Source organism: Serinus canaria, chromosome 20, assembly GCF_022539315.1.
Source record: "Serinus canaria isolate serCan28SL12 chromosome 20, serCan2020, whole genome shotgun sequence".
NCBI lineage: Eukaryota > Metazoa > Chordata > Aves > Passeriformes > Fringillidae > Serinus > Serinus canaria.
The window spans coordinates 12,059,612-12,075,692 of NC_066333.1; the positions used below are offsets into that span (position 1 = coordinate 12,059,612).

The 16,081-nt window shown below is 41.1% G+C and overlaps 1 protein-coding gene across 2 annotated transcripts; it reads right to left on the minus strand.

Moving 5' to 3' along the window:
- Positions 1 to 551: 551 nt before the first annotated feature.
- Positions 552 to 8,225, minus strand: PCK1 (phosphoenolpyruvate carboxykinase 1). Of its 2 annotated transcripts, none has more exons than XM_018917397.3 (10): positions 8,112 to 8,225; positions 7,582 to 7,856; positions 6,026 to 6,207; positions 5,228 to 5,431; positions 4,688 to 4,875; positions 3,657 to 3,819; positions 3,313 to 3,537; positions 3,090 to 3,221; positions 2,205 to 2,300; positions 552 to 1,635 (listed from the first exon to the last, which is right to left on the minus strand). In XM_018917397.3, the coding sequence occupies exons 2-10, from the start codon at positions 7,803 to 7,805 to the stop codon at positions 1,181 to 1,183; spliced, it is 1,869 nt and encodes a 622-aa protein (XP_018772942.2). In that variant the 5' UTR covers positions 7,806 to 7,856; positions 8,112 to 8,225; the 3' UTR covers positions 552 to 1,180. The 2 variants fall into 2 exon arrangements, with proteins under 2 accessions (XP_018772942.2, XP_018772941.2); XM_018917396.3 differs by having other exon boundaries at positions 8,072 to 8,189.
- Positions 8,226 to 16,081: the final 7,856 nt, after the last annotated feature.

A 16,081-nucleotide genomic window follows, 5' to 3' on the forward strand; every position in this document is an offset into this window, starting at 1 on the left:
TAAACGACACCTCTAATTGGGAGAACATGGGCTGGTTTTAGTGGCTTGACTCTACAAGGTTCCTGCAGGTTCCTGCCCTAATTTTCATTGAGCTCTAAGGCTTTAGGCAACCCAACAAATCTGGAAAACTTTTTCCCAAACTGTCTTTACTTCAACAGTTACACTCATTACTCTTGCAAAAGCCAAGGTGCTGTGGAACAGGGACAAATCCTCTGACTTTAACAAATGAGCAAGGTCCTAATATGGGGCTTTCCTAGAGGGTAGTTTATTTTATAAATGCCTGCAGTAACTAACAATGCCCAGTTATGGAGAGTGTGTCACCATCTGGATGACTGCTCACAGCTGGTATCATAATTTTTGGATCATTCCTTTGGCTTGAATTGAAGTTGCAAAGACAGTATGTGGCTTAAACTAGCTGGCTCAGGAGTAGCAGATCAACTCCAGTCAACATCTAACTTCCACATGTGCATCTCTGCCTTTGCTGTGGTATTGACAGGAGCCTCGATTTATGTGCATGCAGTTTATAAACAGCAAGAATACTGGAAATGAGGTAATATTTTGTATAAACATTTATTTTATAGTTTAAGAACAAGCCATTCAAAACATCTGGAAATCACAGGAAAATGAGTAATATATAATAGCAATATCTTAAATATGCATTAGTAATATAAAGTCATCTTTCACTCTGATAGTTACAACTTCATTTTTCTAAAAAGTATTTAAGACATGAAATATGTTTAGGCAATACATATATACAGCATCTAATTTTCTCTCCTCTTTGCAGTGGAGTCTGAGACTCCAGAGGTTTCTGTGATGGAAACAATGTGCTACAACTTGAAGGCTGGATTGGTTTGGATTGTATATGCAGAACTAGGCAAATAATTTACACCCATCATGGCTCTGTGTGCATGTAAGTGACAGGACAGGGGTTTCAGACCCTGTGCACGTGTGCTCCCACAGCTGCTCACCTATTCACAACAACTGATGTAGTTATAAATCATTAGGTCTGGAGTTATTTCTAGAATGTCTCTGTGTCCATATCCTAACTAAGCTATGACCTACTTTCATTATAACCCCCTGCCCATCAGTGTGCTGTTACGCTTCCAGTGGTGATTTGGTAAAATGTGTTTGCCCTGTCTCAGTGTGTGTGAAATGATAAAAAATTGTGGGTTTGACCAGCTTACAGCTGTTTTATCCTCATCTCTAAGGCAAGCAACTCCCTTTCTATTTCATAGGGAAGGTCAGCATTAACTTGCACTTCAAAGTACTGCTTGATTTCTTCTACCTCCTTTTCCCAGAACTCTTTTGAGATATCAAACAGTTCGGTCAGGTTGATGTCTTCTAAACCCTTCAAGTTCAAAGCAGCATCAGTGGGGATGTAACCTATGGCAGTTGGCTTGGCAGAGGCTTTCCCTTCAATTCTGTTGAACATCCACTCCAGCACACGGGAATTCTCCCCGAAGCCAGGCCACAGGAATTTCCCTTGGCTGTCTTTGCGGAACCAATTAACGTGGAAGATCCTGGGCAGTTTTGCAGCTGGACGATGGGCCATGCTCAGCCAGTGGGCCAAGTACTTGCCAAAGTTGTAGCCAAAGAAAGGCCTCATGGCAAATGGATCGTGCATAATGACTTTGCCTGTTTGAAACACAGATGGAGAAGGTAAGGGAATAAATAGCACATTTATTCTGAAGCACAAAGATTCAGATCCTCCCAGGGTTTACTCATGATCCCTTCACCACCCTCATGAGCTTTAAGGAACAACACAAGCATTATCCTTCATGCACAAAAGGTACAAATGAAATTAATTTTTGTTATTAAGTTTCTTAAATCTCAGGTCAAGCAGCTTAAATAAAGATCCTCAAGAGATTGCTATCATTTATGCATTTATGTTGGGCTCTAGCAGAAGAGAAAATTTAAATTTGTTTATCCCAGACTGTAACAAGAACTCTCTGTCAAGGCTTCTGGCAACCCTGTGCCTGCATCCTGTTCTGTATGCTTGCCACCTAAGGGATTATTTTGCTTAATTTGACTTTTATAGAGAATTTGGCTGTTAATTCCAGTACAAATATTTTCTATTGTGAAAATGCACAGGTTGCAAAATTAGCTGCCAAGACTGAAATGTGAAAGAGCAGGGGGAAGGAGAGGGCAGGCAGTCCAGCGGGGCCTGCTTTTAATACAGGTAGGCAGATTAAATTTTGATTTACCTTTGTGCTCAGCAGCTGCTGTTGCTTCAGATCTCATGGCTGCTCCTACAAATACTCCATGCTTCCAGTTAAAGGCCTCATATACAAGAGGGACACCTATAAAGAACAAAATCACTTCAGTAATTAGAGGTCCAGAAACATTTTTATGACAGGTTTTGCTATCTGACATAGTGCTGAATGCATGTTACTGGGTAACGTATTCTAATTTTTCCTTGGTTTTTTTAATAAGTTAATTTCCTGCTCTCTTACAGCAAAGTTGAAATGAATGTTTTCGAAACTAGCTCCTGATTACTGAACACATCCAGTGGGAGATGTCTGGGACATCAGAATCTCCAGCAGATTTTAGTGGAAATAGAATCTGATCCTGTGGTCATATTAGATTCAGACCTAGCATTACTTCTATTTCTCTTCCAACTTTAGGTGACCTTTAGCAGAACAATTTATTTTACTTCCTTTTCTTTAAACTATCTAAAACTGATTCATTTCTCTGAGCATTTGCTAATTGAGCTACTTAAACTACAGGCAAACTGAGACCAATGCAGCGATTTTCTATGTGTCTGCTACCCATGTTAGTGGGTCCTGATCTCCCTCCAGCCCTTTATTACTATTATTATTATTATTATTATTATTATTATTATTATTATTATTATTATTATTATTATTATTATTATTATTAGTTTTGTGTTAACATCAAACATCTCAGACCCTGAAACACCAGTGGCTGGAAGTGTGTGTGCCAAAGGCTAACACAGAGGAATTGGACTAATGTGGTTATTTCCTTGCTTTTGCAGCTGTGAAAACAAAACCTGTGGCTATGCCCAGCTGTGTGTCAACCCTTCTGTGGCCAGCACTTCATCCTGGAAAGGTGGCTGCTGCATCTCTTACCAGCTGGTCTGCGGCCTCCAAAGATGATCCCTTCGATGGGAACGCCTTCGGGCGACTCCCAGGCAGGATCCATGATGGGGCACTGCCTGGCTGGGGAGCAGAACCTGGAGTTGGGGTGAGCACAAGGTTCTCCTGCACAGAACACAACAAAACAGAATGAACTCGAATTTATTCATTAATTCCAAAGAAAGCCAAAGGGAGGGCCACGGCGTGGGCCAGGTACCGTTGTCTGGGGTCCAGTCCTTGTTCTTCCATGAGGTCACTGTCACTCCAGCTGGCAGGGGCTCATCAATGCCTTCCCAGTAAACACCTCCATCACTGGTTTCTGCCACGTTGGTAAAGATGGTGTTCTTGAAGATGGTTTTAATAGCATTGGGGTTTGTTTTGACTGAGGTTCCGGGGGCAACACCAAAAAAGCCATTTTCAGGATTGATTGCCCTTAAGTTGCCTGGAAGTTAAATGATAAAATATAAGTGAACCATACTGATTTAATTCTATCCAGAAGTTTCTAACATGTCTTACTGCACCTACAGCAACCTGCAAAACATTCCAATTTAATTTCCATACCTTGTTCATCAAATTTCATCCAGGCAATATCATCACCCACACACTCAATTTTCCATCCTGGCAGGCTTGGGTTCATCATGGCCAAGTTAGTTTTTCCACATGCACTAGGGAATGCTGCAGCAAAGTACTTCTTTTTACCTTCTGGATTGGTAATTCCCAGGATCTATTGAAAAATTAATGCAACTGTTAAACACAGCCTTTTTTTCTTGCACTTTTCATTTTGAAGATTGTCTCCCAGCAAGTGGAAATGATAAAATATTTAATTATGCACATTTGTTCCTACAGAAGAACAACATAATATTGCTGACAAATAACTCAAGCTGTATTTTTTAAATCAGAGAGTCAACTCTTCTTCCCATTAGAATATCTATAAGAAGCTCTCATATTTTTAAAAAATGTTAGGTCTGTATATAATAAACATTTATTTTTATTTTGCTGTGTTTCTCTGTCAAGACAGAAGAAAACCAGGCAATATTCTTTTGGCTGCACAAGTGGAGTGAAAGGAAAGCACTTTGTGCATGGATACTTCTCAAAGACCACAGATATTTTTTTCTAAGGCTGCTCTCTTATGCACTTTGAAATTCTTTTTTTCAGTAGTATTTTATGGTGGTAGAATGTTTGAAGGACAGCAGAAATTGAAGCCTGGAAGGTTACACAGCAGAACTCCCTTAGGAAATCTGATATTTGTAGGTTTTGAGTGCACAGATCTCTTTAAAATTTGGCCCAGCAATGATGTTCAGGCTCTGCTCAAGTACATGGGTCTGCCTACAAGAAGTCACTCTCAAAAGTTCCAAACCTTGCTTGTTTTACACCATGACAGGTCCTATTTTAAATGTTTAGTACTTGGCTTTGCAGGCAGTTTTCTATTCCCCATGAGCCTGGCCCATGACAGATTCCTATCTAAAGTTACAGGACTATCCATATGAGACTAATTCCACTGACGGCCAGGCGGGTGATGGATTTATGTGGCTCTAATTTGGGGTTTAACAAGGCTGTTCAAACACACAAGATTTAACAGCATAGACTTTTACCAGCATGTGCTCTGCCAGCCAGCCCTCCTCTTTGGCCAGTCTGCTGGCAATCCGGAGAGCAAAGCATTTCTTCCCCAGCAAGGAGTTCCCTCCGTAGCCGCTGCCAAAGGAAATGATCTCCCTGCGATCCGGGAGATGAGCAATCAGCGTCAGCTCCGGGTTGCACGGCCAGTTGTTGATTAATGGCTCTGCAGAACAGAATGTTGTAGTCATGAATGCAGCAATTTCCATGCTTGATCACGCTGTTGTTTCATCAGCATCGAGCCTCTGACAGCAACCCAGAGCATATGCTCCAAGGAAATCCCTGGTAAGTACTAGGGATAATGATCTCCTCTCCATCAAACTCTCGCTGAACTTTGATTCCTTTAACTCAGTTTTGTACCTACTGCTGTTATAGAGCCACCCTGGGCTACTGTGGTGAGGGTGTCCCATGTGCTGAGGACACGCACTCAGCTCCAAAACTCAGCCCTGGGCATTTCCAGGGGTTTTTAATGGCTCCAGGGGTTTTTATTGGCTCCTGGGGTTTTTAGTGGCTCTTACCTTTTAGCGGCAGAGGGCATCCAACAGAGTGAAGGCATTTTACAAACTCCCCATTGCCCAGGGCTTTCAAAACATCTGTTCCTATCCGTGTCATGATCCTCATGCTGGCCACTACATAGGGTGAATCCGTCAGCTCGATCCCAATCTTGGACAAAGGTGACCCAATAGGCCCCATGCTGAAGGGGATGACATACATCGTACGTCCTGGAAAACAGGGAGCAGCAAGATGTGGCCAAGAGCAAAACAAGGAACATTTGAAGTAATCTTTATAAACATAGAGGTTGTTTCTCAGTCCTTTAAAAGCTGTTTGTCTTGTGACAGCTTCTGATGATGTTTAAAGAGCTGGAGCGTTCTGTTTGTCTAATTGCGTAGCAAGAAGTTTTATCTTAAATGCTGAAAGCAGCAGTTCAGATTGTCTAGCCAGGAGGAAGGGGAGGTGAAGGCCAAGTTCTCTGTTAGTGTAAATCCCTGAATCTGAAATTCTTGCTGTGGATGGGAGGTCCTTCATTCTCATCTCACTTCCTATCTGCTCCTCAGTTGCTGTGTGACTTCCTGAACCAAGTCACAGGAATTTTTGTACTTTGCCCCTCTCGAGGAAAACAAGAGTGCTGGAAAGAGACTGAGGACTGTCCTTTCCCAGGTATTTGGGTCTATGGTAAAGATCTGCATGAAACCAGTGACGTGACTATGGGGGGGATAAAGCTAAATCTTCAGCTGAAACTGTTCTTTAAAGATTTTCAGCAGTAAGTGTCTCAGCATTGCTGAAAGTTCAGTGTCAAATATCTTTTTCTTATCTACCTTGCATGCAGCCTGGGAACCTGGTGTTGAAGGCTTTCTCAAAGTCTTCCTCAGACATCCAGCGCCCCAGCTGGCTTGTTCCAGTTTTAGGTATCGGCGTGGTATCTCTCTGCTCTTGAGTGATGATGACAGTTTTGCTCTCAATTCTTGCCACATCTCTTGGATCAGTGAGAGCCAACCAGCTGCATTTCAGCAAAAATCAGCAAATTAGACTTAATTATCAATATAGCATTTTTACCCTTCTGTGGGTCTACTTTAGCACAAAAGGCTGCTAAAACAATGCTTTGTAAGTAAAAAATTAGTGACAAAGCAGTATAACCTATAATCTCAAAAATCAGTCAGATATATACTCTCATAAAAATTGCTTTAAGACTTTCCAGTAATAATAAAAAATTATATGGCCTAGGAAATTCTTGTTACATGTCAATACTCCTTTGCCTCTTATCTCAGCCTTATTCTCTGTTGTTAACTTTCAGGGAAAAGTTAATCTTGTTTAATTCTCATTCTCATCAGTGTGAAGTTGTTTTGTATGGGGACCACAAAATGATGCCTCAAGCTAAGTGAATGCCAAGGAAAGTAGTTTAAGTGTTGGTATAAGTGCCAGAGGGATCAGAACCCAGCTTAGTGGATTGGCATAGTCCCCTAAATTAGAGGCATCACAAAGGAAATACTGAGTATAAGCACGATCATTAAAAGTGAAGGAGTTCATTAAAGGGGATTCTTTTTCCCCTCTAAGGAATTTTTTGCCATCTATTTACGATAGAGGGGATTGTTTTACATTTTCACCTCTGCGCATCGAAATTTTCCACGAGTATAAAAATGTTCTAGTTGGGCTGTCATAACCATCATCACTACAGCTAAGCATATAATTAACAATGAATAATTTATCTGGTGAATCTTGCCCTTTTCTCTCCCAAATAGTCTGCAAACAGATTGCCAAATTCCTGCACTTAGTTATTCAAAAGTCTTTGCAGATTTCTCCCATGAAGATCTCGTGGTTGGCACGTAATTCTCGAGTAGGCACTTGTTGTTAATATTCTCCTTTCACGTTCAGTTAGAAGGGAGAAATTATGAAATATTTGAAAAAAGTATTTGCAGAATACATTAGAGTCAAAGCTCATCGGCACGATATGAATAATGCCTGTACTGAATAATATTTGAACACCCACAGACCTATTTGAATGCCACAAAAAAGTATGTGATGAATAAACTAATTGGCTAAAATAGTAGAATTCTTCAAAAGAAGATTTGCTCAATAATATTTAGCCGTTGCTAATGATAAATTGCATAAGTCTCATGACATTACTTCAGTTCCCTGATGTAACTAATCAACAGAGAAAATGTACAGTTGATAGTCCAACTGAATAATATGCTTTATGCTAATTTTTAGAGGAAAAAGTTTGCTTTTCCTGAGTATTTCACCTATGTAAGCTAAAGTTCCAAAATGTTCATGGAAAGCAAATATTGGAGAGTTATAAGAAGTTTTTAAAGTAAACAGGATAGAAAATGAATTTTCCAATTCTGAGATGATACTTGACTTCATTTAGGCTACTCACCAGTTCTCATACTTGTTCAGCTTCTTGATCATGCCTTGTTCTACCATGATGTCCAGAATTTTCTTGTTCTCTTCTTCCGAGCCATTGCAGATGTGGATGCACTCAGGCTGGCACAGCTTGGCATTGGTCTCGATGAAATCCCTCGCTTCAGGAGACAGACTCTCCCAATCCCCCTGGACAACCTTGGGCATGACGTTCATATTGGCTTTCAGCTGTGGGGGCATTATTGAAGCTGGTGTGGATCTCGTTGCTGGCTGTAAAATACTGATCACTATCTAAAATCAAATAGATTGGGTGGGTTAGCTTAGTTATGTTCTAGCCAGTGTCACAAAGCCTAACGACGTATAGCACAAAGAATGTGCAATGGACTTGATTATGTACTGCTTTAAAATCAAGGCAGGGGATTTGGATCACTGCTAATTTCAAGGTGGAAAAATTAGAGGCCATTCTACAAATTTAAGGTGAAAAAAATAGAGGCCATTCTACTTACTGTCTATGGAAGCTGGATGCCAGAGAGGATTTTGCTGTACCTGTCAGCTGAGCCCGTTTCACTTGCTTTGGAGCTCTCTTGCAATAGCTGCTCTCCAAGGATGCACCTCCTTCCTTAAATACTCTTCATGGTAGTGTCCATCCCACCAGTTGAGGTGAAGGAGGCTTGGCCTTTACATCACCACTGGATGTGTCTTGGGACAGTGCCACTGACATTGTCATCATGCAGAGTTGTCAACAAAGCAGCCCTGGCCAGGTAATCATTTAACAGGCTTTGTTTAATGAATGCTGAAAGCGGAGGTTCTTAGCCCCTGGGTTTGCTGTTTTGAAGCAGTTACAAAATTTTGCAGTTTAACCAAACTTTGATCCATTTTGGCTTTGAAATCAAAAACGTCATAACTTCTCGCCGTGTGGGAAAGGTTGAGTACAAAGAGTTTCTGGAACCAGGAACACGGAGGTCATGCACAGAGGCAAAGTGCAGTTGGCACATTTTGTAGGCAGATGGTCACTAGCTGGCTGTGAAGTGGAGGCTCGTCCAAGGAGTGTTTACTCACCTTGGGAACATTGCCTGATCTGGGTATAAAGTTCAACACTGAGCACTGACAGGCCTGAATAACCACTACGTAAGGCCCATAGCTCTTATTTTTGTCTATGCAGTTCTAAAAAAATCCCTAGCAATATAAATCTAAGTGCTGAGGTTCCTTCGGTGGAGGCAAGGAAGTTTTTGTTTATGGCTTGTTTTAGGCTTCTGCAAATGAAACAGTTATTTTCTACTGCTACAACCTCAAAAGAGGCAGAGCGGCAACTGTCTCAATAATTAACCTCCTCTTTCAAATATTAGGTTTTATTTTACTGGGAGTTCTATGGGGGCGAGGTGTCATAAAATATTAACCCATGCCTAAATTTGTACTCGGAGCAAAAGCACAGAACTGCTCAGGACTGGGGTTGCACACTGTTCTGTGGGGGAAGTGCACTGTGTGCATGTGCACACACACAGACCTGAGTATCTGTTTCAGTTGTGGCACTATCTGGTATCAACTCACTACTTACTCTTATAATTCTGAGGGTTATCTCAGTGTGATAGCACACACTTGAGTGCCATCTCAGACACTTTGAGCTCTTGTCTCTTTTTCTTCAGGCCTGTCTTTTGCTTCCCCTATTCCATTTTAGACAACTATGACCATAAAGAAAGGTGGTCTTCATGTCGATCTGTCCATGCAGTCTGGGTGTGTGAAGACTGAAGTATTTTAGACAAACAGAATTGTAGAAAGAACCCTGCTGCCATTTCCTATCCTTCTGTTTATACTCAGTCTTAGCAAAGCATCTGGAGCCTGGATAAGGTGATGCATTTATGCCAACTTGAGACTTTTTTGTATTGATGGGGCTCTTACCATGGTTGTCATGGGTAGTTTGCAGAACAGGAAATCTGGGATTCCCAGCTAAGTTTCAGAGAGTTCTGAAAGGTAACAAAGTTGATTTATCTTGTATAAAGGGTGTTCACAACCCAGCTGTTGCTCAGGTTTGTGAGGCAGTTGGACGTTCCCAGCAAGGTTCTTGCTGGGACAGCCAGCAGTGACTTGCAATCCCCCAAAAAGCCAGGCTGGCACAGCAGCAGGGATCAGGATTGTAGCTCACCTTCCCACCTGCAGGTCTAAAACACTGCAGAGCTGACTCGCTCTCTGCAGGAGCACCCTCTGGGACTGTACCCTCTATCTCCCCTGCAAAGCCTTTTATTGTGTTTTGTAAATAAGGGAAGAAAACAGTGAGGTAAGAGGGGCTGTCCTTGATTCATGGCAAGGCCAAACATTCCTGAAAAGGAAAACAAAAATCTGGTGGGATAAGAGGTGCTAAAGACTGCTCCAGATAGGGCTGTGATGTAAGCAAAGATAAAATCCAAAACCAATTTAATAATGGCAAAGCTGGTGTTTGTCTTAAGAGTCCACATATTGTGTTGGTGGAGTTGATGGGAAATATTTTACTTTTAAAACATGTCATAAAGTACCTTCATTAAAAATAAAATGGAGCATAATCTTTAGTAATACTAAGCAGAGGCTTTTTTCAGAGAAGTACAAAAATACTGAGTGCTTTTTGTTGGCTAGGTAAGTCAGTGTACATAGAAATAACTGAGAGTAAGCCAGCAATGCTCAGTTGTCAGGAAGACAGTAGACCAGGAAATTATCATATTGCAGCACAAGTAAAATCAGAATAAAATCTTACATATAACAGTGAAATACAGCAGAATCAGTCCTCATGTCTCTAGGTTTTGAGAGGAAAAATTCCCAAACCCAGAGCATTAATTTCTGCCAATTAAATTACAGTCAGGCAGGTGTTGTGCAAATTTTCTAACACTGCAATCCTAACCTCCCACAATCTTGCTATACAAACTGTGGGCTTCTCTTGAGAAGACACTAAATATGCCAAATTGGTGGCACTGTGTTATGAACATATGTCCATTAAAAATCACATTAAGGATTCCAAATGTTTTTCATTTGTGATGGCAGCAGGGCTCGAGTACAGATGTCCACTGGGAATTCTAGACACTTCAGCATCAAATTACTTGTATTTAGGTAACACCTCCCATCAGAGGATCTCAAAGCATATCACAAACACACAGTAAGCCTCAAGCCCCTATATAAAACACACATAGTATTTGGTGCAGTGAAATAACTGGAGCATATGCAAATCAAGGCCAGGATTTTTTTTCAAGAATCTTCTCATTTAGAGATTCAGCTTTCAGAAAGCCAACAGAAGGCATTAAAGGTTTTATGTGAAGATAGTGAATTCTCATAACACCCACTGTCTCCTACACAAAAACCCAGATGTAGCACTTCCAATAGCTCAGTTACAGTGGTCTTGAGGTGTCACCCAGTACCAGTGGGTGCTGCTGTCTTGATTCAGTTTCTGGAAGATTTCATGATTAGCAAACATGGCAGGTGGTATGGGGAAATGTAAAGCCTTTTTAAAAAATAGTTGTCTTGAATGTAAAGTTTATTTTCCATTTAAATGAGAAGCCTTTTTTAGTAGTAACTGCATTATAATGCTCATCTAATAGCTGATACGATTTCTTCTGATTGAACTTTTTTTGGCACTTTTTCTCTGTGCTACTTGACACTTGAATGTGATGCTTATCAGGTGCCTTCTTGGAAGCTGTCAAATCATTTAAATGTGTGTGAATCTGACATTTCAAGATGACAGTGTTCAACAAGTGCCTTGAAAGGAGGGGTTTTAGGATGTTTGCTTTGATGGACACCATTCAGGTCGCTCAAAACAGAAGTTTTTGAGCACTTCAGGTTTTACAGACTAACTAGAACTCAATAAATGTAAAGGTTTATAGATGCTTAGAAAAAGTGTCATTAGGAAGCTTAACTCATCACTACAAACCAAGGTGCAACAAAGTACTCACAGTGAGATCTGAAAGTTGTTAATGGCATATAATAATACTCAAAATTCTACTTCCCTCCCATTGCTAATTCTCCTACATATTGTCACCTCCTAGGAGTTTGTCACTTGGGTATTTTGCTATAAAATTGTAGGTTTTTTAAAGATTCTCTGAGCTGTTCTACTAACAGAAGAGCAGTGCCTCTGGATTGCTATTTCTGTGGTGTTTCACTCAGCTGACACAGAGCACACTCTGACAGCTGCTGGACTGGATGCCACAGAGTCCAGCCCCAAGGGCAGCCCTTGCAAGCTCAGAGAGAGCAGGGCAGGGATCGTTCTCTCAATTTCCAAAAGAAAACGTGCACCGTGCAGATTGCCTGCAGTTACAAAAGAGTCTGTGAGCCAGCCAAGGGCTCGTTCCAGACCCTGCGCGCCGCTGGCGACGTTTCCACCTCACAGCCCCTCTCCTGCAGCAGCTCTTCAGCACTGACCCATCTGCAGCAGGGCTGGGGGCCCTGCCACATGTGCTGCAGGCTCCCCTCCACGTGTGAACCCTGAGACTGAGCCTCTGCCACCGGCCACAACAGGTAGCAGCAAGCTGGGGGTGCAGTGCTTCACCTCCTGCTCACCTCCTTTCCAACCCTCACCCATACAAGAGTGGGCAGATTGTAAAATGTGCTGTTTGTGGATCCCTACAAAAGGCAACGTAATTTTTTTGGCCCATGTTCAAAATGAAGTGGCTTGTTCTGATGGTGGAGGAGTGGAAAAAATTACCCAGATTTATCATAATTAGACTGTACTTCCATTAACCTGTCCAGCATTTTCAGCTGGAGACATTTTCAGCAACAGACATTTCTCAGAACAAATGGAAGCAAATTTCAGCAGCCAGGAAGATGCACTGGTGCATGTTTAAAATCTCTAAACAAAGTCACCAAGCTTTGATGCTTCCTTTTGTATCAGCTCAAGTGCTCAGTCCTGAGCTATATTTTAGAGAAAGTCCTGGTTGTGCCACAGTGCATGCCAAGGCTGACATTACACCATGGGCACACTAGTTTATTTCTTCTTGTTCTGCTTTGGCAGATAAAATAGTTATCACTGTTATTATTATTACTTTATTTTTAAGCTCACTTTCACAGGCTCAGCTCTGGAGATTGGATTGAGACATGTAATTTTAACTTTGATAAGCAGTCACTCCTCTGGAGCTGTGACTCTAATCTGGGGACCCTTCCCTAAAGGAATACTGTTGTTTTTTTTTTAAAGCACCCTGTCAAGGATGAGTGTATGTAAGTAATAGGCTCTGTGGCCACTCATACTGACCAGTGGCCAGGTATGTGTAATTCTGTTAGCTTGGGAGCTCTTCTCATCTACTGCAGAAGGTCTCAGTCATACGGAGAGTTTGGGCCCACCAAGACTTTGACTAACTTTACCCTAGCCACAACAGAATTATGATTTTTGCATGGTTAATGCAGGTTTTTGTTTTTTTTTTTTTTGCTGGATGAACAGTAGAATCACAGCCAGGAGAGAAGGGGACAAACCATACTAACCAGAGTGAAAAACAGTCAGCAAAAGGTTTGTGTTTCCCTTTACCTTTCAGCATCTGCTTGCTCAGTCCCACAAAGCCTGGATGGCTCCAAATCCAGTTTGCAAATAAAAATGGTTACCCTTCCTGGAGTGAAATCTCTTTACCACAGAGGTGTGTGCTTGCAGCTGTCAAGGACTTCCTGCTTCCTACCTGAGTAGGGAATAGACAAATCCTTGCACATGAGTTCAAGCACCTCTTGTTCAAGAATTTCAGCTTCCTGTGGTGTTCTGCTAGCTGTGCCCTTTTACAGAGACCTCACCTCAGGCATAAAGAAATGACATGGAAGCACCTTTTTATATCCTAAATTTGTTTGTTTTTTCTAGGATGGGACAACCCTGGCTCCCCTGGCTCCTTCCTCTTGCACGCTGTTCCTTATTTCTCTGCAATGCTTTGCCTGCTAGCAGCACTGGGCTGGCAGTTGTCCTTTCAAGGTTACCCAGCTCTATCTGTGCCACAGGCTTTTTCTCTTTTCTTTAAATCCTCCCACATACCTTTGCTCTCCCTCAACATTCCAGTCCCTTTTTACATGCAGTCTCACCCTCTGGTCCCAGTTCTGTACATCCTTCTTGAGTTGACTCCTTTGAAGAAGGATGGCTTTAGCCAGTAAGAGTGGGAGCAGATTCTGAAGGTTTAGGTTCTGTTTTTTCCTCTGCTATGGATTTCCCATTTTAACTCTGGACATGTAACTACGTCCCCAAGCCTTTATCATCTCTAGGAAGGTGGCTGGGAGGTGACAATGCCAATTTCTCCCTGTTCTTATGAATGCTCCTAGTTTGGTTGATAGTTCCCAGCTAGAGAAGCTTAAAACCTAATTAAACATGATCATCATCTCTTCTCATTTTTATCTGTGCCACAGACCATCCCTGCTGAGTTCTCTCTAGGTTACTGTAATGTAAATAGCGAGTTCTTACTTGAAATGAAAAGCATTTACTAGAAACTGTTTTCTCCTTCAATGGCAACACAAAAGCAGAAACTTGGGCTGAACTGTCTTCTGTTTCAAGTAAGATTTGTTCTATAATTTCTCCCCAGGAAAACAGCTTTGATTATTATTTCAAGCATTTTATAACACTAACAGCCAAACAAGAGGATAGAAAAGCTGATTATGCAGAAATGAAAGCCAAGCTACATCTAAAGGTCAGAAGGCAAAAGTGCCTATGTCAAGAACTACATACCTTTTGGTTCTTGAACCTGGCAGTAGAAGGAAAATCAACATTGCACAAAAACCAATAATCCCTGTAACGAATCCTCTGTTTACTGGAAAACTCTTATGTAAGTGTTAACAGGTCAGGTGAAATCCTACATACTGTACATTTCTGCTTAGCACCATTCTAAGAGACATAAGGCAACATCAGTGGACAACAATGGGATTTTCTCAATGTAAAGGCACTTTTGTTTGGTCAGTGTGAATGGTTCCTACCAGACAAATGCCACAATATGATTATTTCTACAAACAACACTCAGTAAAGAGATCAGGAGTTCAACTGGATCCTGGAAATCATGGGGGTTTTTTCCTTATGCTTTTAGGAAGACATAATTCTGACTGCTATATGTGCATCTTTGACTGACATTGAAGAGTTCAGGTATTTACTCTAAATACCACTAAGTACCTTTTTATTTTAGGTGAAGCATAGATGTTCTCTGCCCAGAAAACCTTAAACAAAAGGTGGGTATGAATGACAGATCAAGAGACTTTCAGTTTGTAGAGGCAGCTCTGAATGGAGTAGTTGTGATTCACAAAACGTGTCACCCAGGTATTCTCATCTGCTTTCTAGACACTGCCTCATCTTGATGTTTAAGTTACAAAGACTATAAGATTGACTTTGTTTCCTACAGGAGCAGAAAAGATGTACAACTAAGCTTATTATTCCATATTTCCATTACCAGTTCCTGATGGAGAGGCCTGGGGCTATCTGGTTGTGGACTTTAAGTGATGGTTTATTATTGGAGCAGTGCAGAAAACTAAGATTTTAGGTATTTCTGCTGATAAATATCACAGACTACACCACCTGCTGTTCTGTGAAGTGACAATAATATACACGTTGTTAAATACTCCCTTAAATTTTCTTGATTTCTTTAGATTTTTGAATTAAGAAGTTGATTTGGACTCCTCAGAAAGTTTAATGCCCAAGAGGATTTGTTATCTGAGCTGGAAAAAAGTGCACAGGAACCCACTGCTCTTCTGAACCCACCAACTGCCTCCTTACTGCTGATTTTGCAAGGTTCAACCTGGACTTGCTGCACATCCACGTGGAAGCAGAATTTGAACTCCTCTGGGTTTGTACATCTTACTCACAGATTTATTAGGACAATCATTTAATAGTCTCATTCTTCAGTGATCCTATTAACTTCCAAGTTTTGGTGTCTGTTCAGCTGTGCACAAAGAGCTGTTCTCAGAACTGTTTTCCTGATTAAAGATTAACAGTGCGATAAAAGAAGGAAACATGGGCATCCTTGGAGTTTGTTTCTTACATCAGCTGGGTTAAACCTTTACTATCTTTTCTCACTGTGTATCTTTTATCTGTGTTTGGCAATCAAATTCTGCACAGCTCCAGCACGTTTCCCCTGCTTTAGTCAAAACAACAGGAAAACTTTCTGCCTTTTAAACCTTTAACTGTTCCACCCTTGCACAAACAGCAACAGAAACCTGTAATAACTAACTAAGGCGAGTTGTATTAAAAACTTTCTTTGCTATCTGTTGGATTAAAGAGTATTCTGTAAAAACAGTGGAAGTCACTGAGGTGTAGTTAACTGTATCACCACACTAATGTCTTTTGAAATGGAATAAGTGATATGCTTCCCAACAGACATCCTTCTTCCAAACAAATTCAGGCACGCAGCTCTGCTGTTTGCCACAAGGAGCAAATTATGTATTAGTAAGTGGCAGGATTGTTTCTAAATATATCATAATGTTAGATGAAACAGTTAATAGACAAATTGCAATTATGGTTAATAATTTTTAGACCACTTCCCTGACTTGTGTCTAAGCAATCAATCACCCCTGGTACTTTCAGCTCCAATAAGCTTATGCTAAATACTTCCCCTTTTATATAT

What these genes read in the sequence shown, in the direction of transcription:
- PCK1 (XM_018917397.3), bottom strand. Translation starts at nt 7,805, where the DNA reads ATGCCCCCACAGCTGAAAGCCAATATGAACGTCATGCCCAAGGTTGTC. An exon ending in GTTCCCAGGCTGCATGCAAG is followed by an intron (nt 5,432 to 6,025) that starts GTAGATAAGAAA and finishes CCTGTTTTCCAG; the next exon opens with GACGTACGATGTATGTCATC. An exon ending in TGGAGGCCGCAGACCAGCTG is followed by an intron (nt 2,301 to 3,089) that starts GTAAGAGATGCA and finishes TGTTCTTTATAG; the next exon opens with GTGTCCCTCTTGTATATGAG.